At 40.8% G+C, this 26,585-nt stretch overlaps 1 protein-coding gene across 2 annotated transcripts in view; it reads right to left on the reverse strand.

Moving 5' to 3' along the window:
- Positions 1-26,585, reverse strand: part of DNAJB6 (DnaJ heat shock protein family (Hsp40) member B6) — a 59,035-nt gene that overhangs the window by 13,741 nt on the left and 18,709 nt on the right. For both annotated transcript variants that reach the window (XM_065666801.1, XM_065666800.1), the window contains exons 6-8: positions 20,783-20,914; positions 19,840-19,981; positions 17,612-17,682 (exon numbers count right to left, since the gene is read on the reverse strand). In XM_065666801.1, coding sequence (XP_065522873.1) covers positions 17,612-17,682; positions 19,840-19,981; positions 20,783-20,914 — 345 coding nt within the window. The remainder of the gene's footprint in view (positions 1-17,611; positions 17,683-19,839; positions 19,982-20,782; positions 20,915-26,585) is intronic.

Here is a 26,585-nt window from a genome sequence, read left to right on the forward strand (position 1 = left end):
TTCATGGCAAGATAGTAATTAACAGGAACACACTGAACGAACCAGGGTAAACATCCTGAGGATCTCAAACCACTGATTTACATTCACCATGTCACTTCCCGTGCAAGAGGAAGCGGAACCTCGTGGCTCCCGCACGGCGGCCCTACCGCTGGCACGCTATTTGCTGACACACCTAACCACAAGAAAAAAGCATGGAAACCAGGATTTTCCCCTGTATTAAGAAACAAAGAGTGGGCACACCGGTTTGCTCAGTCCAAAGGAAGACTTCCCCAAGGCCACGAACACCACACAGCCCTTCCTGTAACCGGCATCAGAAGATGTGACAGGACACAAGACGCTCCGAGCTCAGCTCCAGCCAGCCAGTTGTGCAAGGGTAGCTTGCAGGAAACGTACTGCGTTCAAATCTTTCTTGAACCATGGCCAACAAAGTGCCGAATACTTTAAGACTTAAAAGTTAAGAGGCAAGAAGCCTGAAGCTCGGAGCAGGACACTGTATTGCTGCTTCTAGAGAAGGCTCAACTGGAAGGTTGAGCTGCTACTGATGCCAACTGACAACACAACAAGAGGGATAATGAAAAAAGCTTTGCTTGACTTTTCCCCTGCCTCCTATTACAATGGCTTGAATTTACCCTGTGCCTAGAAGAGAGCACTGGAGTTCCTGATTAGTCAACTGATTAGTCAGGGACTGTAGTGACAGGACAAGGGGTAAAAGGTTAAAACTTAAACAGGGGCAGTTTAGATTGGCTATAAGGAAGAAGTTCTTTACTGTTAGGGTGGTGAGGCACTGGAATGGGTTGCCCAAGGAAGCTGTGAATGCTCCATCTCTGGCAGTGTTCAAGGCCAGGTTGGATGAAGCCTTCTGTGGGATGGTTTAGTGTGAGGTGTCCCTGCCCATGGCAGGGGGGTTGGAACTTGGTGATCGTAAGGGCCTTTCCAACCCTAACTATTCTATGGTTCTAACTACATTCACTGCTGCTGGGGAGAGCTGAGCTGTGACTGACGGAGCTACCCAAGGACAACAACAACAACAAAATTCCCATTTAAATATATTCATCTGAAGGCAACAGCACTACTGTCTTTGGAGTCTGATGATCAGATTTTTGTACTGCTACACTTTTTTGCTGTGACAGCAGCTCCAGTATCAATTTTTACCTTAGTGGAAGATAACAGGGTTTTTCTGAGACTCAAGTCCAATAGAGAATCACAGACTGGTCTGGATTGGAAGGGACATTAAAGCTCCTCCAGTTCCAACCCCCCTGCCATGTGCGGGGACACCTCCCGCTAGACCAGGTTGCTCCAAGCCCCTTCCAACCTGGCCTTGAACACTTCCAGGGATGGGGCAGCCACAGCTTCTCTGGGCAACCTGTGCCAGCGCCTCAGCACCCTCACAGTGAAGAATTTCTTCCTTATACGTAATCTAAATCTCCCCTCTGCCAGTTTAAAGCCATTCCCCCTTGTCCTACCACTACATGCCCTTGTAAAAAGTCCCTCTCTAGACTTCTTGTAGACCCCCTTTAGATACTGGAAGACTGTTACAAGGTCTCCCCAGAGACTTCTCTTCTCCAGGCCAACTCTCTTCTCAAGCCCAGCTCTCTCACAGCCTGCCTCTGTAGGAGAGATGCTCTAGCCCTCAGAGCATCTTTGTGGCCTTCACTGGACTAGCTTGAGCAGGTCCATGCCCTTCTTGGGTTGAAGACACCAGAACTGCACACAGTACTCCAGGTGAGATCTCACAAGAGCTGAGTAAAGAGGCAGAATCACCCCCTTCAACTTGCTGGTCACACTTTCTGCTGGGCTCCTTTTGTGGGGGAATCTCCCACTTGAGCAGAACCCACTGGATCCCTGAACTTATTTAATGGAAATAGCCTCTCTACAGGCCTGAACTACTTTGGGCTGAAAAAGCCCTGGAGATTAATTGGTTCTTTTGTTCCTTCTTTTAAATGCCCCATATCTAATATAGTAGAGCACAGAGAAGACATCAGACCAAGTAACTCTACAAAGGCACAGACGCACGCAGTGGTCTATTTTGGGAGACCAAACTTGAAAGCTGTTTTCAAAAAGATGCCAAATCTTCAGTTTTGTTTAATTTCCGTTGGGAGCGAGGGATGCTCATTACAAGATACCAAGCCCAGGGTAGTTTCCAAAACCACATGTGCACACCCCCCCCACCACCTCTCCTGTAATTTTAGGCAACACAATCCGCCAAGAAAATACTCCCTCACCATCACTGGAGGCTACGCTGAGCAAGTTCTTCTGATTAACTGTTCTCTTAAGCCTGTTTCTAAATGCCAGGAAACATTAATGCTGCGATGCTTGAGAGCTGCAGTTATGAAACCCACTTCTCCAGGCTGCGCTCTCCTGGGTTTGTCAGACTTGACAGGAACTGAAATCTGCATCAAGTCCTCTTTGGAAGATGCCGCTGTCTGAGTTTGACACAGACAGATCTCTCCCGCTATTCAATGTGATGCTTGTGAGAAAAAGCAGCCATTTTAGAATGTACTGATAGGAAAAAAATATGCAAATAGTCTCAAAAGCCAAAAGAGCCTGAAATCACTCTGAAACCATCCGGGGAATGCCGGAGCAGCTGCCCCATCTGCACTATCGCTTCTGGGGGCAGAGCTTTTGTAAACCGCAAAGGGAGTTTATTTCAACACTGACATTTATCAGTCAAAGCACAGGACAAAGGATGTTTTGAGTCATCTCACACAGATCAGTAGCTTTCACCAGTCATTGGTGATCGTTTTCCTTCCAGAGCAATTGCATGCTCCTCAGTACTACTGAGAGCATGAGGAGATTCATGGTTTCCTCTGGTGCAACAAGCCGCTGCCCGTCCAAGGCACCCCTCCTGCAAAAGGCCAGGAGATGCTTAGCCAAAGTGGTGCCCAGAGCGCTCAGCTGATCGGAAACTGCAGACACGCTCAGCTCTCAATGCAACCCCTGTGCGGAAACCTGCTGCCGCATCCCACCTCATCCTCGCCCCATTTCACACCCCGCGCTGGCTCCGACCGCATGACTCTGCCATCACCAACTTCACCGCGCTCAGACGTGCGTTATGTCTTCCTGCACCACCTCAAAACCTCATGTTAAGTTTAGAACACAGGGATTTGGGCCAGGTTTGCCCAGACCTGAACCAGCACTAGTATTTCCTCAGCCATAGGAGCCACAAGAGGAAGGAGACAGCAGGGTTGGTGGTGGAAAGCATCCTGGGAAGTGAAGGTGGGGAAAAAAAGGATGGGATTTGGGAAAAAGGACACTGATGGAGCAACTCCTGCCGTGCTATTTCTGTCCCGGGAGAAGCACAGCTGCAGCACGTCCAGTATCCAGGGAAGGGCAGATCTCAATACTTGTTGCTCAGTGCACATAGCAATCCTCTGCCCTTCTGGCTTTAAAAGCTGGCAGTGGACTTGTTCCTTTTATTTTTGCCCTCATATCCAGCCGCTCGGGTGCCAGCTCACACTGTTCCTACCACCCCATACCCCTGCGGTGCAGGGCAGGGCAGGGCAAGCCCCACGCCAGGCCCGCTCACCCTCCCCACCCCACAGCGGCTCCTTTGGAAAGCTCAGCCTTTGGATTGTCCTTATTTTTCAGCCGTGTGGATTGCACCTACCACCCCAGCACACGCCCCAGCACCCCATTATATCCTGTGCTCAGCCCAGCATGTACCAACACGAATCCCGCATTCCCAGCACGTCAAGTTACTCACGATGACGATGTTTTGCCACAAAGATAACCCAATCTGCAATAGATTAGGGAAGTTAAATGAGGGTACACCACACACTAACTACAGAGTTGCTGCAAATGGGTACTTTGAAAGGACACCTCAAAATGCTGTTGCCCTGAGCAGCTAATGGGGATCTATGGTTAAGCCGCTCCTGTTTGACTATGCTGGGTGGCACCACATGCTGCAGCCTGATGTATAGAGAGGGGAGCTGCTGTTGGAGCCTGGATTTACCTCCTTACAGCCAAAACCTACTCATTGGAAGGTCTTTCAAAGCCCAGCAAATGGTCCTACACTAAATTTGAGACCAGACGGAAGTGCAGGCTGAGCACATCTAGGTTTCTGTAGTTGTTTTGTTTCTGTCAAAGCATGCCAGGGCATCCGTACAGACACCCATACAGATTCCAGGCTGGATGGGGCTTTGAGCAGCCTAGCCTAGGGGAAGAGGGTTGAAACTAGATGAGCTTTGTCCCTTCCTACCAAAACCATTCTGTGACACGATTCCATGATTACACCAACTGTTCTCATCTTAAAGGGAATGTGAGAAATACAAATGGCAGGAGGTAACACAAACCCCATGTTTCCAGCAAGCAGAGGGATGACCCCATTTTCATGCTGCTGCTCAAAGGGAAATTTATTGATTCTAAAAGACTTTATCACACAGGGGCTTTTTATTCATTTCTGCATGGATTTTGAAAGGAAGCAGAGAACAAGGAATGAGCCTCACAGCTTGACACATACAAATCCAAATTAGCAAGATTTCAAGCTCAGCGTTTGAACAAATGGGCCTGATTTTTAAACAGGAATTGACACTACTAAAAGGATGATGCTTCCTACACTTTTCAGGGCCATGTCAGATCTCTTATCGCAGCTTCCTGCAAGTTACATTTCACGCCACAACACCAAAGTGCTGCCTGCCAGACCCCCGTACAAACTTGCAACAGGCTCTCCTGCTGAGAAGAAAAAACACCCCAGTCCTTACAGTGCAACTTAAGACTTGCTCCTACAGGAAAGCGAACAAAAACTCCTCAGCACAACTATATGCAGCCCAGCCAGGTCCATCACTGGGTGACCCACACAACAAGGTGCTTTCACTGGTGTTTCTCACTCCTTGCATCCAAGCAGAGCCCCACAGACCTTCATACCTCACACTCATGCTCCGGAGCATCCCAGTGCCAGACAAATGGTCCTTTCGCTGCCCAAAAGACAAAGCTTTGTTTCTTGCCTCAACCCTCCCAGGAGTTACCACCCCAGATCAAGCAAAACTGGCTTCTAATTAGAAAACTCTTCACACAGCATGTGGAGGAAAAGTGCTCTTCTAATTCTGCAACACCTTCGTAACTCTTAAAAAGCAAAGAGTTAAAGTATTAAGACATTGTCTTTATTTCCCTTAGCAGCCCTAACTAAAATGAGCATCTCCAGAACAGCTCTAAAGCAAGCCCTTATTTGCAGATTATGCAGTCTGGATACCCGTTTTTCCATTGATTATCAGCTTTAAACCAGTCTTAAAAACCTTAATTACAGCAAACCCACTTCACCATAAGGGAAAATACATAAAGTAAGAAGCCATGCAGTTAAACTTGAAAAGAAAAGAATCTCATGAGTGACTTCAGAAAAATGTGATGAATGACTTCCCCGCTTGTTTTGTCAACGCTTCCATAGTAATTTGGCAAAAGCACAAAATCACCGAGTTTATATTTTCATCAAATGGCTATAAGCACTGTTGGAATCTCACAGACGCGAGGCAGTAAGAGCAAGCTCCATGTTTTATATGGCATTGTCCATGCTCAGTTTGTAAGCTCTCATCTTCTCAGGCTAGTAACTCAAAAACATATTCTCCCTTCTACCCTGAGCCTTAAAGATGACACTTGAGATTTCACGTATTAATTACCAAAAAGGAGATACCTGCCCTCCCCAGTTATACCCCACAATGTGTAATTCATTCCTCACCCGTCCCTGCATTACTAGGACAAGCAAGCAAACCCCAGCTCCCAGTGCTGGAACACAGCATCCCTGATACACAAAGCTCCAGAAACCATCCTGTTAATTGACATACAAAACCCATCATCTTTTCATTGACCCTGAAAACAACACATGCTCATAGTCTCTTCTGACAGCTCGGTAGGTTTCAGTCGGTTTCAGTGGTTTATAAACCTTTGCCACAAAACCCAATCCTGTACCTGACATCCTCCTGACAACAAGAGCACCAAGCTGTTAGTTAGCATTCAGTTTCGTAACACTGACATGCTAATGACAAATCTGAATTTAAAGCTGGGTTTCAAATTGAGGTTCAGTACTAATTTTGACTGAATACTGTATTTAATTAGGAACCCGTACACCGTCCTTACAGGGGCCGTAACTCCCAAACTGCACCACTTTTGTTGCTTGGCATCTCCAATCCATCAGGGAACTCTCAAAGTTTCCAAACAATCTTTCTTTCCCACCCACAGTCGAGCTCTTCGGCCTGTGCCTTAAACCCCACAGCAGTTTAGGAATATAGTAAGTGATTCTTCAAATCCAAGACCTATCAATAGCTAAATGTTTATACATGCAAATGTATAACATATACACATATACATACATGTATTCATACACAGAAATTGCTCAGTGTATACTGCTCAAACTGACCAAAATGACCAACAAATGGAGAGCACAGAAATGAATTCTCAGTTAAAAAACCAAACACCACACCAGAAACACGACTACCATCCGACAGTAACAGTACTTACAATTATCTTTTGTGCTGCGAACAGTATCCTCAGTTTATACGCTCCTCCTGCAGAGATCCAGCGGCAACAGGGAACGCTTTACCAAGAGAGTTTCATGAGTTTTGGAAACAGGACAGTTTGAACAGCAACATTAGTACCTGCTTGGTGGACCCACTACGGTCACGCATCTCCTGGAAACACCACCCCAGTGCTGCCCATGCCTGGAACAACGGCTGTTCCCATCCTACACTGCTGCAGCGGCACCATCCCACCTTCTCCTTTTTAATACACCTCTGAGCTCCACGGATTGAAGCACCAATGACAGCAGCAACTGTTTCCAACCACAGTATCCAGGACCAAAGCATAAAAGCAGGGGGGGCAGAACAATATTTAAGAGGCATCACAAAAGCAGAGGAATTCAAGAGGACCACGTTCAAGGGAGCAAAGAGCTCCTGTATGCCCACTGGCTCTCAGTGAAGAGGTGGACATGCCTGTGGAAGGGGTGCATCCACTGAAACTACAGCAGGACAACTCCTCAACACCTAAAGCCTCTGTAACAAGGTTTTGCTCAAAATCACCCAGCATATGGACATACCCACACATCCAGTAATGGCAGTGAAAGGTTTTCCAAATATACAAGTGACTGTTTGTCAGTAGGTTCATTATACTGTGCTATCAGTATCTGCAAAACTTCAAGAACAATCAGAACTGCAGAGGTTTGAACTGTTTAACTCCAATTTTGTACTACTAGCAGGATACTACTCCCTGTACCCAAAGTGGAGGATCCAGCAAAGCCATTCCTCCTCCTCCTTTCATTTACAGCACAGCACTGCTCCTCAACCTTCTAAGATCACTACTGCTCCCTTTCTGAGGTTGAAAATGTCCTGCAGTCAGCACCGAGATATCAAAGGGAACCTACAGCTGATGCTCAACAGATCAGACTGAGATTTACCTGCATTTGTTATCATGCATGACTGGCATATAAAGTCCCAGACTTTGCACTTTCGAGAGTGTTTCATCACTTTCCAATTAAAATTGTGACCCTGCCTGAACAGCCAGTATTGGACACAGCCTGGTATCTCAGCAGAAACAATCTCCTTTTACAGGCATTTTTAATAGTACTAAGTGTAAGAAATACCAACTGTTTCTCTAAAGAAAACATTGCTTACTCAAGAATGAACAGTGAACTGGAGACAGAATTACAGCAGACAAGGCAGTAACTTCACCTTCCAGGAGGTGCAATCTGTTTGCAAAAGCCTTCAAAGCACTGAATTTCCATTGAGAAGATAAGCCAGTGAGTAAACCCATGCTGTTACAACGCTAATACACTGATGGCAGTTCAGCTAGGATCTCTGGTGTCCAACTCCATCACAACTTCAACTGAAAACCTGGAGGGCCTGAACTGTCACAAAAATAGGACACTGGAGTGGCTTTGACCTCTGTAAGCAATACATCACCCAACCTACATTAGAGCTGCACTTCAAGTCACTACCTTGGCTCTGTGCCCCTCACAGGTCCATACTCAGCACCAGAGAAACTGATAATTTGGGATACTTTTCCACCACACCCAGAAAACCCATCAGTGGGAACCCGGAGCACGGCATGAACAAAGGGCTGGCTTTTTGTTTGAGGAGAAGGCACAATCTGCCCCCCCCCCGAGCTCTCATTAAAGAATGGCTTTCCACTGTTGGAAACTATTCTGTCCAGGGCAACAAGCACCTCCCCTGCAACAGAGCACACAGCACGGGCATGCACTTGGCTTTGTGATTTATTCTATGAAAAGGGTTACCAGGGATGTAGTCATCATCTTCCATAAACATTTCGGGAGCAAAGCACACACGTGATCTCACAGCAAGTGCTAGAGGAGAGGGAAGAGTGGAAACCACGTAAGAGTAATCAATCTTACATTCTTGATTTTGTTCATCAAGAAGAGCGGGGAGCCTGAAACACCTGTGTCTTCTCAGAAAGAATGTGTTGTTTCCCCAAGTTCAGCTTCTTTTAAGGAGTGATTACAAGAAGCATCTTCGACTATTCACTGCACTAGTAAGCACTTAAAATTCACTTTCTGTTCCATGACACTTTCCAAGACAGAGTTTTACATGGTAATAAATAGATTAATGGCTACAAAGACGCTATGGGTAGGATTCAGGACAAATTTCCTTTAACCTTTTCCACGGGACTATGTTCCTATTCTTTTGGGTGAATATTTTTAAGATGGATCAAAAGTAAAGTCAATAGCAATGTTTCAGAAATACTCTGAGTTATTCAGACAGTCCCACTTGCAACAGATATGGCAAGTTTATATACCATATAGTTGTAACTGGCATGGATGTAACACCTCAAAAATATGAATATGCTTAGTAAAGTATGCATAATTCTGTCTTAACCGTGGTAAAAACGACCATCTACTTTGTCATTTTCTACCCGATTCTCTAGAGAAACCACTGCATTTTGCCTAAAAACACCTGTGAATGTCTCTTCCAGTGATATAACAGGAGACTTAAGTTGTACAGAGCCCAGAATTGCAGTTTTTAACTTAAAAATAGGTTCCAATTCAAAAAATTTGAAGCTCCTTGGAAAATATGGATAAAGGATGTAGCTCTTTTGCTTTGACAAGTTACAGCTCTGATACACTTAACAACACTTAGTTCTGAAGTGGTTTATTGCAAATACAGTCAAAATACAGGGTGTACACGGCCTATATACCTTGCCAACTAAAGAAGGATTTCTGTCCAAGGCTTCTTTTAAGCCAGAGAAGGGCAGAGCACTACGGCACGTACACTTGTTTGCTTTTCCATCACCAAGTTTCCTTGTCACAACAGCTGGCTGAGTCTGCACTGGTGAAGCTGTACTCCTTGACTCTGCTGCGCAGCAAAGCCTCACAGTTTTTATTATTTGTACAAAAAGGAGACTGCCTAAAAGCTATTTTAAGAGCTATTCAGATCTCTAAATATGGTTAATTTGACCATAGAAAAACTGAGAGTTTTGGAGTTCCTACTCCCTCCAAATGGGACATCTTCCCCACAAAATTAGGAAAGCCTTTAAAGATATCAGGACTTTGTCATACAAGAGTTTATGTTTTAGTTTTATTCCAAACTATGTTGATGGTTACATGACCCAAATGCTGCTGAGTTATAAATTCCAGGAATTTGCCTTTCCTCAAGCATCTCTTAGAAATAAACTTGATAAACAAATGCAGCTCTGGGTATACACAAAACCCAAATAAGCATCCAAAGAGAGCCTTTGTCATGCACATAAGCCCTATACAAGATGCTTCTCTGGCTGTTCCTGCGGAAGTATTTTTCTGACATACTGCAGTCAGAGACATTTAGCACACTTCCAAAGACAACCCAATTAAGAAAAAGCCAACTTTTTTCATAGAATGGTTTGGTTGGAAATGACCTTAAAACTCATTCAGTTCCAACCCTCTGCCATGGGCAGGGACATCTTCCACTAGACCAGGTTGCTCCAAGCCCCATCCAACCTGGCCAGGGATGGGGCAGCCACAGGATAGTTACTCAGAACTCAAAACACATCCACGTAAGACGCAACACACACTAAAAATAAAGACTTTACATTGTTAGTGTTGCCCGCATTTGAGAAAATTGTTTCGTTTGGCAGAATGACCATTACATTCATTACCAAGAGACCTCCTAATCTTCATCTCAGGACCTGAAAGTAGGTACTTTGAAGCTCTGCAGTCTGTTGGTGAGAAGACAGGAGATGTACAAAGGCTCAAATTTAAAGTCAAGTTTCCTGGGATAGTCATCCCAGCCCTCGCCCTGGTTCCTCCTCCCTCCTCATCACCATTTGTCCACTACAATAAAGCAACTACTTACCTTAACAGATGCAGAATGTCTCCCACATGAAGTCCACTCTCCTACACATCCCAAACTGGATGCTTTAGGGCAACAGTCATCAGGCAATAAAACCTGTGCCCTAGATGCATGTGTTGTCTCCTTCTCTTCCCAGCTATGCTGCTTCCCCAGCACCCCCCAACAGTCAAGGTAGACCCTCCACACAGTCCCAACCATTCCTCAAATTTCTTCATCAGGAAAGCAGCCCCCATTCTCTTACCATGTTTTTGTGAATGTCATGTGCATCAATGTTAACACATTGCGAGATGTAGGGATGAAGCTAAGATGCAGACTGCAAGGAAAGGCCTGAAGGAACACCATGCCTGATGTCACATCTCAGTCTGTGCCCCAGGCTCCCAAGTTTCTGCTCTGTAAAGCCCAAACACTCCTCACTAAAACAAATTTTTCAGAAAGCTAATCTTTTAAGACAGTGAAAGCCAGAGCAGCTACTTCTCTTGGCAGGCTCTTCCAACAGTTAATCAACCATGTGTTAAAAACATATGTTTATCCTCTCATTTGAATTTGTCTAGCCTTACACAAATGTTTATACCTTTCTTCCAAACACGGTGGGTGACCTTTAGTAAGCACAGTTTTATCTTACTGGTACACATTTTTCTATAATCAAACTGGAATTTGGCACACCGTCCTCAGGCTGCAGCAGCACTTCCCTTGCCTGCACCAGCAGGGGACCGCCTGCACAGCAACACAGAGCTGGGTGGGCAGGGAACAGGCAGCTTGAAGAGGAGACACAGCCAAGTGCCCCCCAGTTCTGCACTGACTGCTGTAACTTGTGATCACCTTCTCCTGATGAGAAAGGCAAAGGCCAAATGAGGAAAAGTTGTTCTTGAAATTTATGGCCACAGCACAAAACAGGGTGTGTTGGTTTCCCACTTCTCCCTTCCCAGTTTCATGCCCTGCAAGTTACACTGAGAAACAGCATGGATGGATGAAGGATGTTAAGATTTGCCTTTCTTCTTGGGGCTAAAACACCCAATTCCAGGAAAGAAGGAAATAGCACTGGAGGTATTCACTGAAAGGAGCATTGCAGTGGTTGTCCTAACTGAGGTGGTCAATCTTCCCAAGAAAAGTCTTCCACCTTGTTGCACACATTCAGGAACTCGGTCAGAGACTGAAGGAAGGAAGTTAATGACCATTACTCATGCTTGTAGATGCACAGAAAACAGCTACAGATTTCTAGCTCTCCTCTGCTGAACCTCCCAGTTTGTAAAGAAGAGGTGAATAACACCCTTTTGCTACTGAAGTGCAGGATACTTGGTGTTAAGGACCTGACCCTATTTCCTGTAAAGCACCCAGTATTAAGAAATATATACACTGGGAGGTGCCTGAATGACTACTTAGCAGGGCATGTCCAAATGAATCCAAGTACCCAACTGCCTTCTGATGAGAGGCAGGATTATTATGGAAAGCTTGACTAAAGTCCTCTGAAGACAAAATGCTTAGATTTCTTGCTATGGCCAAGGGAGACCAGAGGAAAGGCTGAGCCTTGGCCATGTGAGTTTTCTCCATTTTCCTCCAGAAATACTTGCATCAAGAAGTCCAAATTAATTTTAAGACATCCATAGTCTAGCTCTCTTTGGAAGAAGAATGACAAGAGATGGATGCTACAGAATATGCCCTTTCACAAAAGCAAGACAAAGTACTCTGTTGCTGAGTAAGACAAATATTGCAACAGGATGACAAAAATCAAAGGCCAAATTCCCAGGTAAACTCCTGGGAAAAATCAAGCTTATGACTGTAACCAAGATAGAAGAATCCTATTCCAGCTTCAAGCAGCTCTGTTACAGACAGAGCCAAAAGAAGTCTCTCTTTTGGCCATAAGGAATGTGTGTTTCACAAGGTGAATTCTACAAGTCATCCAGGCTGGATTCCACTCCCATACCAGTAACTCATTCAAAACTACAAATAAGAAAGCAGAAGATGTGATATTTGATTTTTAACAGTCAGTAAAAGGAGGAATTGAAGCCTTCTTAATGTACTATGTAATTCATTTCATCACAGAAAAGTCTTTACAAACTAGGTGTTAATACTGAATCTCTCACAGAATTAACATTCAGATGACCACTGGTAAACTAGGTACTACAGGGTTATTCTGGTTTGGGGTTCTTTTGGTTTTGCTTTTTTTCCTATTTTTATGAAGTTCATTTGAAGCTGGCCGCAATGAAAGGAACAGATGAAAGAGCTCTCATTTGTGATTCACTATAAAGGTTAAATTATAAGGCAAAGCAAAGTTTTAAGAGTTAATCACTGTATGCCTCTAAAAGTCTATTTTCTTGATCATCTATTTAATTCAAGCTCAAAATTGATCTATTTTTAGTGATTTTAAAATGAGCCCACTATGCTGCATTATTTAAAATGCCAGAGAAGAGACAATTCTACTCTGCAGCATCCTTTTAATAAAAGTTTTTACTTCTCTCCCAAATTAAATATACCTTAATCCCCACCATTACACTGTAATGTCAACATCTTCTCAGGCAGAAGTCTTCATCTTCCTTTATTTGGGAGATCACTAGCACTAAGGCCAGCAGCACAATCTACCTCTCACCAGGACTTCCCAGCTTTCAGATCTATGTACTACCACATCCTAACTACTGTCTGTATTTTAGACACGGGAAGCATGACAGGGGACATGGTACTCACGTAGGTTTTCAATTAACTTTTTAGCAGCTGTTCTGAGAGAGATAACACCTAACCCCGTGCTAAGTCTGCCAGAACTGCTTTCAGAGAAGTTCCAATGGGTCTGAAATAGCAGTCAGCTTGCAGAGGTTCTGGGTTACGGCTCAGATGGTCACAGCATTTTAATTATCATATTTCTTTAAAATCTGACAGCAACATCTCAAAAGCAAGGCTTACTGATTTGGGAAGCAGAGCATAAACCAACCATCTTCTGCTCTAACTTTTCAGCAGTGCACTTCACTCAACAGCCAACTCCAGTCAAGGGATTTTTTTTTTCCAAAACCAAAGTAGATCAAGCAGCAAACCCTCTACAATTATAAATTCAAAAGACATAGTTTGTAACATTAACAAAGTAAACATGTTTCATTCCAACACTATTGCAACGTAACAGACATTTCAGCATCTTGTGTGGAAGATAGAAATGCTTAAGACAACCACTTGAAGACAAGCAATAACTACCAAAAAACCCAAACTGTTTATGTTGAGTACTATGTAAAGCAAGTCTGTGGTCACAATTCAGTCCCAAGATAAAGAGCTAAATGAACAGACAGTGCAAACAGGCTCCCTTCTCCTATGGCAAAAAAAGTAAGAGTTTCAAAAATCAGGTTACTGGTGACTGGCAGATCAAACAAATATCTGTATTAGAGCTATCTTGGGAGAACACCATGACTTAAAGCCTAAATTCCACGACATCCAAAAATCACAAACCAAGCCACAGGTTCACCAAAAGTACTATGAAATGCTTCCACAAAACAATTAACAAATATTCTGACACTAAATTGAAGTATCACACTAACACCAAGCACTTTTCAAAACCTCTTGGACCATAAGCATACAGCTATGGTGTTCATTTTGCAATGCAACCACCTTCAGAAATAAGCACTACAACCACAGATTGAACAAACTACCAAGCTCACTTCTCAAACAGAACAGAAGCAGAATAAGGAAGAGAACTCACATTTCCAAAAATAAAATCTCACTTTCGTTATCCCTGGACCATCCCAAAGATGTCTTCTTCTGAAACACAGAAGTACAGCTAAATACAGAAGACAAGCCTCCACTTACACCTAATGACAATACACTGAAGAGGGCAAGCAAACGGCACAGCTGAACACGAACACTGACAGAGATATAAACCCCCATAGCTTAGAGATGATGGTGATTTAAGGCTTACAGATTCTCATTTCCAGCACTCTAAGATTCAGCCCACCAATTAATCACAAGTTGATACAGAATACATCTTGCAAACACTATGTATGCTTAGTCTGCAGAGCAGTTTTGCTGTTGTTGCTTGTACCACCAGCCAATGCCTGGAATTCTCAAGAGAGGGTGCTGTAAGAACCAAGAACTATGATAGCTGCAGCAATTTTAAAACGTGAAGCATTCTAAGGCAAATATCCCAAACATCTCAAGTCAAGCCAAGTGAAATGAGTAGGTGCCATGCAATCCAAAGAGAAACTTGTGTTACAGTGTACTGCACTGCCATGCACCAGAGACCAAAAAGAGGTTGCATCAAGAAAAAGCATTGCAAAGTCATTGTATTCTACCAATGAGCTTTGAAGCGGAGCATGGAAGAGTAAGTAACTTAGCAGGTTCAAAAACTCCATCTTAGTTTTTTCAAAACCACTAGAAAAAGCTTAATTTAAATGCCATGATGTTTCTAAACATTCAGAATTAATCCCTCCTCTATGAAGAAATGGTACTCTGAACCAGAGCATCTGGTTTGGAAGGCTACCTCATCTCCCTGTTTGATGCCTAGCATTTGCTAGAATTAAGAAGCTTTTCTGTTATTTTGTGCTATTTTGTCCAAAATTCAAGAAAATTTGCTGCCTTTGATGATCCATCATTTCTAGCAAGTAGGTTTTGTACATTCATGCAAGTACATGGAGTAACTTGAACTTTTCAGATTAACGTAGTAAATGGGTTTTCAAGAGAAAAAAAACTCCTTTCAGCAGCATAAATAAGAAATTCTGATTATATATTTAACAGGAGGAATTTAAATTGGATCTACAGTAAACACAGAATGAGGATTTATTGTGTCTTGAAAATGAAGTTGGATACAGTATTATTTCTAAAACAACAAAACCCTGTGTTCTACATGCTGAAACAGGTAGAGCCCTATTAGGCTTATATCAAGTGTAAGATGACTTACATCTGGAACTCCTAGTCCACTCTGACCAAGACCACCTATTAAACCTAGCCTGTTCAAACACTGGCATACATGTGTATCTGCTTACTACTGCAGAAATTTTTACTGATGAATTCTGCCTTCTGCTGACTGATTTTTTTTTTTCTGCTTTTGTTTTGCCAGCTTCACCCTGGAGCAAACTGTATGTAAGACCTGAGAAGGACTGCACTTTCCCGGGTAAGATCTACAGCAAGCATGTGGGTATACATTTACCACTAGCAGCTATACTATCATAATCATGTTCTCAACTTGAGGTAGGTGATTTAAATGTTAAAGAAGATGACTTGGGATTAAAATAGAAGGTGAAGTTCGGCAGCTCAATATAAAACCTACAGGTATCCACAAGAAGGAATTCAAACTCAATTCCAGATTGTCCTAATTTTATTTGACTTGGTTAACCAATTTTGAAGCACTTTTTACAGTTAACATAACTTAAAGGAGCACACTGTGTCCTATAAATATAAATTAACATTTTTAATAACTCAAGACATCACAACAAAGCCAGATTTTGAAATAAATTTTCTGTTTAGTTATCTGGATCAAGAAGGAACATACATGGAGAAGAAAAAACAGCATTAACAAGAAAACACTGTTTAGTTCTAAACTGGGTTTGTGCTTCTACACCAAAAACACAACACTGAAGTAACAAGAACTCTGCAAAGAACTTGAAGAGGTACATAACTTCTGTAGTCCCAAAACCAAAGTACACGCTTATTTCTTCTTCTGTTATCTGGTTTGGTTCTACAAAATTAGTACTAATGGTAGAGGGACAAGTGTACAAATACTTATTTTGCTGCTAATGGGAATGCTGTTGTAGTAGTTTGTTAGATGGTTGGTTTGGTTAAGTTGAATTGGGTTTCCTGCATGATAAACAAGAACAAATCTCTTCATTGTATTTAATAATCAACACATTTGTTAGTACAAAGCAGATGGTGTTCAGCAAGAAGGCATTAAGTGATCATTTGAAAACACCATGCTTTTTTTTTTTTTTAATACTAAGCCACACTAAAGAATTTGGCGAAGGCCAGATGTTCAAAGCTGGTGCACAGATAAAAGCTGCACAGCTGTGATGTATGCATGAAATTACTGAGAGCCTGGCAGGTGTTAACATATGCCAATAGTTATTTGCCTGCTTTCTTTATGACATACAGAAGTTAAGTCATCTTTCACTAAACTTTGAAAATCTGGTCTTAGTTACAAATTAACACTTCTTCACTCCATTAAGTTAACAAAAGGCATTAATCCATCTCGAAATTTTTGGTTGACAACTAAAATTAAGAGTGAGGTTTTAGCACTAATAATTTTGTACAAATCTACAACACACGTTTGTCCTCAAAATAAGCAAACAAATCTTAATTATTAAATATTTTCTTGTATATTACGTTCACTACAGATTATTTTTCAAAGCAATCTTAGAACTTAAAAGTTAGAAAATTTTGAAGAGTTACTTTAGGCTTAGCTAAAAAAAAAAAAAAAAATTATGTACTAGGGCAAAAGATGGAGTTGAGTCAGCCTCTGAACGCTTCTTAAAAGTAAGTGCTTCAAATACAGGTTTAGGAAAGAAATTAAACAACATGTTTTCAGTCACACTCAAGAAAACATCTGCAAAGAAAAAAGACCCTCAACCTTAAGACTGAAGAAGAGCTGGTAGGAGAAAAGACAAAAAAAATGACCAAGAAAAAAAAGCACTGTTTTCCCAAGTTGCCCAAATCACACACAGACACAAGAAGGTTACAAATGCCATTCATGAAAGAATGCACCACAAACATCAGCATTTATTCATGTTGATTTTTTTTTTTTTTAGCAAATGACAAAAGACTCTGCTCACTGGCTTCACTTCTGTTTACCTTTTGCTTACATTACACATTGAAACATTTGTCAAAACTTACTAAGTTGTCTGCATTCATGCACAACTAGAAAACATCCTTAATTTATTTAAACCAGAAATGCATTACCAGAAATGTATTAACATTGTTCACTACTAAACATTAAAAAAAAAAAAGAAAAAGTTGAAATTATTAAAAAGGTTATCCTGGAAATGTTAACTTCACAGCAGACTTAAAACTACTAATTGGCTCACATTTCAAATTGGAAAAAGCAAGATTCATGCTATTGTTAGTGTACATCTTGCCCTAGCACTACTAGGTTCACCTTGATCATATATAATAAAAAGAAAAGTGCATACAGAAATTTACAACAATTTTAAGGACAAAAAGAATGGTCCAATTGATGTGGTCCCAACAATTAACTCAAAAGTCTATGACAAATACGAGCTTCGGTGAGCTATTTATACTACTTAAGTACGGATATACAGAAAGTCGAGTTCGTTTGAAATCTTCAAAAAAATGTTCCTGTCAATCCTCAAATGGTGGCTGTTATAGCTTAAAATTCTGTTAAATGCGTGCGTTGAATTACTTGTTATCCAAGCGTAGCAGCTGCTCCTTACCATTTATTGTTAGCGACCTTAACTGGCCATCTTCTTCAACTTCTACTCTCTCTTGTCCATTCTCAAGAATTCTGTAGGACAAAAACCACAGCCATTTTAAAGCCCTGTAAGCAGTTTGCAAATATATGCCAGATCTAGGTTTTTATATAACAAACTACAAGGGAGCACTGCCTGCTTAATGCAACTGTAGTTGGCAAGCTTTGGTACTTAACAGTGCAGAAGCTGTAACTACTAGCCATCTGCATTCCCCTACTGAAATTCTTATTTGCAGCAGGAAAATTGCTTTCTGGAAGTTTGAATCCTCCAGTTTGTAGAGTTCACAGCCACAGCTGTCGCCTCATACACTGTCACAGTTTTACTGACACTATTAATTAAGACTAAATGTCTTTTGACAGATCAACTGTACAATCTTGGTGTAGAATTTAGTACCTTCCCATTTGTTAAATGCATAATAATCTAGATCCAATCACTGTTTTGCACGATGCAAGACACGCAAAACAGTCTTTAAGCCACTTTTAATTTATCAGAGTAATTAATTTGCAGAACTACTGTATACCAAGTTTATGACTAACATGTATATTGCAAAGTTCGAGTATCCCTGACCGTAAAGAGAGATTGTTAGAGTTCTGTGGGTTTGGGCTTTGTTTGTTTTAGACATGGGAAGATAAGGAATGTTTAAACTATTTTTAGATTATTTAATTTATGCCTAAATTTTAACTATGTGGGAATTCTCCCCCTCATGATGCAAATGAAGAAAACACATGGATGAATACACATTTTTCTGGTGATAAGACTTACTGAAGAGAATACACCCATACTAAAAACAGAGGGAATGGATTCTTGCCTGAAACAAAAGACTATTCAGATACTGGGATATATCTCTTCTTTAGACTTCGCTACCTTGTGGTCAGACCTTCTACAAAGAAAAGAGGACCTCTTGGAGATATTAAATGTGTCTTTCTAGACATGGCTAGCCATATTTCTTGCTTCTCCTCTCCCCCCCCCCCCCGATATAATAATGAAAGATACAACGTAGCATACTATAGATTTAGCCTACTAAAACCGGACATGGTACCTTATCTTATTTTGCATTAACACTTTCTTTGCTCTCTGTCCCCTGGTACAATTCCCTCAGTTCTCAATTTTTTCCAGAATACACTCACAGAAAAGTATCATGACCAGGCTAGCACACAGTGACAAAGGCTGCACTTACGTGGTCAAGACAACAGGATCTCTCCAGTACAACAGGACAGAGAACAACCTTGCACTCTGAAGTACGGGACACAAGTTACCCAGCAAACAAAAAAAAACTGTCTCTCCATTGTTTTTCTGTAACTTTTTATTAAGTACTGGAATTACATTTAACTACTTGTTCAGTACTCGTACAATTTAGGGATCATAATGTTCCTTGTGTATTAATTACTCTATAGCTAACTAAATATTTGGATTTCCCAACTGCAGTGACTTCCTCATCACAAGCATGAAATATGAGAAGATATGCTGTGTATAGTAGTTGAAAATTCACTTCCCAACAAACGGAAAAGATTTCTCCAAAGCAGGTTTCAGCTTTTTATTTCACTTAACAGATAAAATTACTTTTCACACAAAAATTTCACTGAAGCACTGCCTAGGAAAACAAACTAGAGCAGATCTTAGGAAAACTGTTTCATGTTTCATGATGTCTGCAAAACTAAAAGTCCTCCCAATCCCCAGTTAAAAGCTTCGCAATCAACAGAAACCAACTGCACTTTTCCCTTCCAGCAGCCCAAGCAGACTTGGCAGCCAGTAGTCAAAGACCATCATAAAAGATGAATCCCTACACCGGATGTTCTGAAAGTCAGAAAGAATTCCATTGCTAGGTCCCTTTCTAACAAGAAACAAGTTGCATGCTTCCTTTTTCACAAGGGCAGCTCTGAAAGCATGTTTTACACATCTGAACCCTCCTGAACTATGAAGAGTTTAGACAAAAAAACACCATCTTTCCCATTTTTACATGCTACAGATTTAAGTAACCCAGCAATGCTAAGAAAAGTCAGAGAACCAATAGAACTTCTCAAAAATTTAAGCACAGAAATCCAAATAACATGATGACCACAACAGCAAAGGTAAAAATACATACATATATCACTATATTTATGCGCATATATATAAAGTATACTTATATGCATGTATTTATAGTTATGTATGTCTCTACATTATCATTTCATACAAATATTTTTATCACATACCTCTTAGTAGTAATTTTTCTGCCATTAACTATTTTAGTTGAAGTTGATACTGATTTGAAGTTACCCAGCCCACCACCACCAAATGACGTAGAGGAGAACGAAGTAAGGCCTCCATGTCCCAGCGAACCAAACGAAGTAAAACCTATTAGGAAAGAAGGTATGTGACTAAAAACACACTTTTGCATTACCATGGGATCCAAATCAACACAGCACCAGTGACCAGATGCCACTGAACACCAGAGTGAGAATAAAAACATAGCTCCAGACCCATTTCTCGCATATGGACCCATAGTTCCAAATACACAGCATCATGCAAAAACCATTTGTCACCTTCTCTCCTGAAGAAAAGGCATTCAAGCCTGCTTGCTGAAGTCAACCACTGTCTCCTTCTATACACTAAGATAAAGGTAGTAACTTTAATTCATCTGTTTTTTTTAATTCGATGTTGGGATTCTGTTGAGTTAGCAGACAGAACAAGTCTTCCATCATTAGCATCCCAACTAATATCCAGAATCTTAATAACTGAAAGGATACAGAGTATCAACAACTCTCAGCAACCTCAGATATAGACACCTGCATTCAGACTGAACTGAGTGCTACCATACATTCTGACAGTGTATTTTTAGGACCTTAACTAAGAGCCATCAAACCCCCAACACCTAAAACCAAACAGAATCAAAACAATTCTAAAGCTATATAGAAGCCATAGCACCAAAATTAAGAACAAAGTTTTACCGTTTAGAGGTCTGTTCACTTTTCATGAATTTTTAGTTAGACCAAATATTTTAACGATACCTTTGTTCACATACAGACTTTACATAGAGCAGATAAAGTGCAGCCTCAATTTCCTGAATGAAGGCAACTTTTTTAAAAAAAATGTATTCAGATTATTATATTGAGGTCCTTTGTGTACCAAAACTGCATTCCTTGTTGTGATATTTACCTGTGTCAAATGAAGAAAAGCCACTTCCAAAAGCAGGGAATCCACCAAAGGCAGAGAAAAATGATCCACCACCTCTGCTTCTGCTTCCCCTTGGACCCCTCCTGCCGCCAAAGAAGTCCTCAAAAGGGTCTTCTGCAAAACAGAGGACAACATTTAAGAGGTCACTATTACTGAGTGATCCTGTATTTAAACATTAGGAATTCTTCATAAAAAAAAAAAATAAATTTGTGTTATATAAGATTCATCTTTTGAAATATCTGACGCAACTGAAGAGTCCAAGGCAATTCCTTCTGGACTAAATTCTGTCTCTTTTGGACCCAAAAATACCTATGAAGAGTAGTCTATTTCTTTGTTTTAGGTGCTCAGTATTTAAAAAAAACAGTAAACCTGATGCAAACACTTGAGCATTTTTCACTATAATAAAAGTGGCAAGAGCTACAAAAGCATTATATATTATTCTTTTATAACGTATTTGTATTAATATTGCATGTATTATATACATTTATATTATTTCTATTTTATGATTTCTTTATAGCATTCTTTATTATATATAATTAAAATATTTTTCCATAATACGTTCATATTGCATAATACAGTAGAGGTATGTTCAGAATTAAACCAGTATTTATTTGAAGCTAACTATGTCCAGCCATTTAGCACTTGACAGATTTAACACTGCTCAGATGCGTAATCATGATCCCTTACACAACAAGCCACTGTAAGGCAAATCATTCAGCAGCTCTACACTCCCTGCTGTCGGACTAATTTTTTCCAGGCTATAAAGAGTAGCAACTCCAGATTAAACTCCTAGAATTTAAACTTAACGAATCTTAAAATATTGCACATAGGTACCTGAACTTTCTAGCTTAATTCCATTCAAGATTTATTGTGGATCACCACAATAAGATCTTTAAAAAGTAACTTCCAGATAGGTTATATCACTTAGTGAGATACAAAAACAGCAGTCAGGGATTGATTACTTTTAATCTTAGTGTTCAAAGTGTTTAACACTTGCCACAATAGGTACTTCAAACACATACGCTGATGCACATTTAGGCAGCAAAGTAGGGAGGTGTCTCAAAGTAGCATTCACTCCCCACCCAAGCAGGGGAAAGAGAGGATAAATAAAGGGAGTCACAGGTAAAGTGACATTTCAAATTCAAGTACAACTGTTATGTCATTCACAACAGCTGTTGTTACATGCCCATCAGAAAGACAATAGTCTCTTTCAAAAAAAAGATTGGGGGAGGGGAGAGTACACCAGGCACCTATATAAGCAATCCTTATTTACTTTATCACATTCTCCTAAAAAATAGTTACTAGTAGAAGTATCTGAAAACTGTTTTTTACTAATGCTCTGAAAACAGCAAACAACATAAAAGTGCAATCATAGATACTCGATAAGCATAATACTTGCGGTAAAATCAGAAAAGCTTAGGAACTTCCACTGCTCACTCCATCAATCACAACTCTCCCACAGGGAGTTTTGTACAGTACCGACAATTTCACAAAGTTTTACAAGCAGGGACTCAGTATCAAAAGATAACAGTCTGAAACACTACTCAGAATAAGCTCATACTGAGAAACATAGAAACTAGTGATCGCAGCAAATAGAAGTAGGAAAGCAAGGAAAGACTTACAACTGCCTCACTGTTCAGAACTACAAATTGACAAAGCAAAGGTCAGAAATGCAGTATTTATTCCACCTATGGGTACCCCAAAAAAAATCCAAGCCAATTTATGATAAATCAGCAATTTAATGCAACAGTGACAATATTAAATGAATCAATATGATGATTTAAAAAGTACCAGTTACCATGTGGTTTACATGCAATTACCTAACAGAAATGAAATGTCACAACGTATTTATATTGAACAACAGCAGCCACTGAGGTTCAGACATACACTGCCATCCGCAAAGACACAAATTGCCAAGAATAAAAAAGATAGCCCTATCCTTCCTCCGGCTTCCACAGTTATTTAATAGAACAAGGCAGGACCAAACATTTAGCCTACATACACTAGACAAACAAGTGACAACATTTTCTCTAGCTCAGGTGAGTGGCTTTTTTTATGTTATGCCTTTTTTCCATGTAAAACAAGGTTTTTACAATACAAAGATGGCCTGTTATTACCTTTAAAGCAACAAAAGGTAAACCAATGCCTGGGCAAGGAAATATGGGAGCCTACAACCAAAATCATTAATTCCAAAATAAGCACTATGCCCAATTAAAAAAAAAAAAAAAAAGAAAAAGAAAAGGCGGGGTTTTTTGGTCAGTCTAGCATATCAGCTAGCGAGTAAAGCCACTGAAGTTAATTGTTTTGTACTCCAATTTATTCTTGCTGGAGTGACTCATAAGTTTGTTATGAAGGTCATTCACTCACGTGTAGAAACGATCTATATTATATTACTCCCACTGTTAAGCTTTCTATTTATAGCCCCATTTTTCTTGTTACCTGGAGTTCAAATAAAAACAAAACAACCCACCATGTAAGCTTTGAGGTTTTAAGCCCCCACAGTACATCAGCTTATCCTACAAGTGAATCTCTCCTCCTAAGCACAACAGCAGCAAACTACAAAAGATTTTTAAGGGAGGCTCAAAGGGCCTCCTGGAGATCCCTGCTATCAACCCAGTTTCTAAATGGATTATTGCCTACTCCTAGCCACACACAAAAAAAAAAAAAAAAATCTGAGACTTGGATGTGGCTTATTAGCCTTTGGCAACCCTACACACTAAGGAAAGAGGTTAGCACTTGGTATTTGCAAGTGTTCTAGCCTCAGGTGATTTCCATTAGCAGCCCTGCTAGTAATTCTCCAGCAAAGAAGGTACTCTAACCACTCTTCTGCAGAATGCTCAGCAAGATGGATTGTCCATACACAGGAAAATGGGTAGGACTTTCCTCAGGGAATGTTCCTTGCTATCCTGACAGCCATCCAGGTACAGCATATGCGGGGGGGGGGGGGGGGGGGAGGGGAGCCAAAAACTGAAAAGAGAAGGCACCAGAAAGCTTCTGCATTATCACTTGTTTTATCTACCACCAAATACATATTAATATAGCAACTTCATAACTACTCAGACCCTGTTTATGCTTTTAGTCCTTAAATCAGGATGATTAATAGTACCACTAAGCAAAACATTTCAGTCTGATAAAACCTATCTTTGTGATTTCGCAGAACCTTCCCATGCATTATAATCTTTGCACACAGAACCATTTGGCTAAAGCCATCTAACACAGTGAATAACAAAATATCAGGGTGTTGTGGGTTGGTTTGTTGGGTTTTTTTAATGACTCCTCTTATGATAGTCATTTTGGTGCTTAATTTTCTTATTGTTAGAAGCACATCAAAAAACTGAAAAACCACAAAAAACAAAAACAAACCACCCCACAAAACAAAATACAGCCCACAAGTGAAGGCCTTTTAGAAAGGGAAAATACTATGTAAATACTACACAACTCAAAAGCTTCAGAAAACTGAAATGCTAGACTAGTGCCACATTAATTTACCATCCAAAAGAAAGCACTGAGTTGTTAGCTTTCTGTCACATCCATGACCTAATCTGAGTCACCACTGGCAAGACTGGTGTATCTGAAAGAAAATGGGCTGGAAAGCACTATACAATAGACATGGGAAGGAAGTAAACCCCAGATTATCTACGTTTGAAGCAGTCCACAACCCAGTTAAATTTCATGAAATTCATTAGACCAATCTAAGCCATTAGATTCACAATAAACTAAAAGTGCCATAGTCCCTACAGCAATCACTTCTACCATAACACTTGCACCCTGGCAGCTGCCTGGGGAACCAGATCAAGAACAGATAAGCTGAAAACAGCATGTCCAAATGAACAGAAGTTCAGCTAATTGAGCCTTTGCTAAAGTTCACAGTGTGACCATAAAAGTAACTGTGCTGGTTACAAAGAAGACAGCAGGAAGAAGTGTCCAAGGGTCAAAAGAAGCACAGGAAGGCGCTTTCAGCTGTTGAAGGATGCTGTCCCTGGTGAAAGTGTTGAACACATTCCAATGCAGCACTATCATTTACCTCCAGAAAACCTTAAGCATTGAAATAAATTGTGCACTGTCAGCAAACATTCTCACACACACACACGCTGATGCAGCTGGAGACACTGATAATCTTATAGGGACAGTATGCAAAGGAACATTACTCTATAAAACCAGGATCACTGCTCAGTAGCTACACACTACTGTCTGGGCCAAAAAACACCACACAAACTGAAAGCCCTCACTGCAGATGCAGGAGGATGACACTGGAGCTGCCACACACTGAACAGAATAATGTTGCAAGGCTGCTGAGCCCCTACATAAGGGGGCAGTCAAACTCAATGCCATTATTACAGCCTCCCATGTTTCAATAAGGAAAGACAACATAGCCTGCTTGCCTGCCATAACTCTTATATTAAAAGCATACTATAAGTGACATCATGCCAGTAGAGTCTGAAATGTGGATCTGAATAACGTGTCCATGCAAAGTGCTATAGATACATGCTACATAGAATTAAACAGAATTCTAGGAGTAGGTGTTTTTATCTTGCCTCCTATTTGAAAAAAAGTTTCAAAGATGCAGATTTGCAGTAGACACACAGAATCTCATGATACAGCTCTGGAGCATACACAGGTACAAAAACCTGCATCATCAGAACTGGGCATGCTGCAGAAACCTGTAGGCACTTTCACATGGAAATATTTTCTTCCTTAACTACAAAACCAGCATACTGTTGATGCCACTCACTCAGAAAAGACATCAAGATGCTGCTGCAAGCACTGCTGATTCATCTGCCTAAAATGTTTTATAACATGGTCTTTTATCATTGCTTACTTCCACAAATTAGATGTCAGATAGATGTTTGCCCCACTTATTTAAGAATGTTCATCTGCAGAAGCACTTGAAAGTCTTTCTAATGATATATAGCAGAGACCCTGGGATTAGTAATTTCCTAGAAAAAAAAGAGACTTAAACATGACCTCCGAATGCCACCTATACTGTACTCTAGCATCTTTGTAATTATGGTAGGTCCAACTCTGATTAGAGTTTCATACTTACCAAATCAATGCCCAAATGTTCAGGCACACCATGGAAACACAGAAATCTTCCATTAACACTGTAGGTCCTGCACTCCTTATGCTGCGTGCAGCATTTGTCCTCTGACCAATTCAACCAGCTTGCCATCCAAGAAAACAAAACCAAACTGTTTTCTTGGGGACTAATAACCTGAACTAGCTTGGGATCCCAAGGACAAACCTCCTCTTAGGCCAATGTGCTATCAAACAGCTTCTCAATGTATTTAGCGGTCAAAGACTAAGTTTTAAGACAGACATGATAATGTGGAGCAGGGGCTCCTCCCTTTCAGCACCAAAAGCTAAGTATTAGCTTAGTTACCCACTGTGCCACAGCATTACCTATTGCTGTTGGATAATACTGTCTGGGTGAGACAATTACTGTGTTCCAAAAGTCTTCTCCAAACCCACCAAGTAACTTCTGAGAAACTCACAGTAGTAAGATGGTGATCATTCCATGAATAATCATGATCCAAGACCCATGCTTACAAAATACAACGATGCACATTCATGCCAAAGCGATGAATGAACATGTAAATCTTTGAGCACTTCATGAATTGCACCGAAAGCTGCAAATTTATGTCAACAAAAAGATTAATTACAAAGAGGTCAATGTTGTGCAATACAGCTTTAATTGAAAGCCACCTCCATTTTCTGTTTTAAGAACCCACTTGACTAACAAATGCATTTTGCATTAGAACTCCTGAACATCATAATTATCAGACAT

The sequence above is a fragment of the Lathamus discolor genome, chromosome 2 (assembly GCF_037157495.1).
Source record: "Lathamus discolor isolate bLatDis1 chromosome 2, bLatDis1.hap1, whole genome shotgun sequence".
Taxonomy (NCBI): Eukaryota; Metazoa; Chordata; class Aves; order Psittaciformes; family Psittacidae; genus Lathamus; species Lathamus discolor.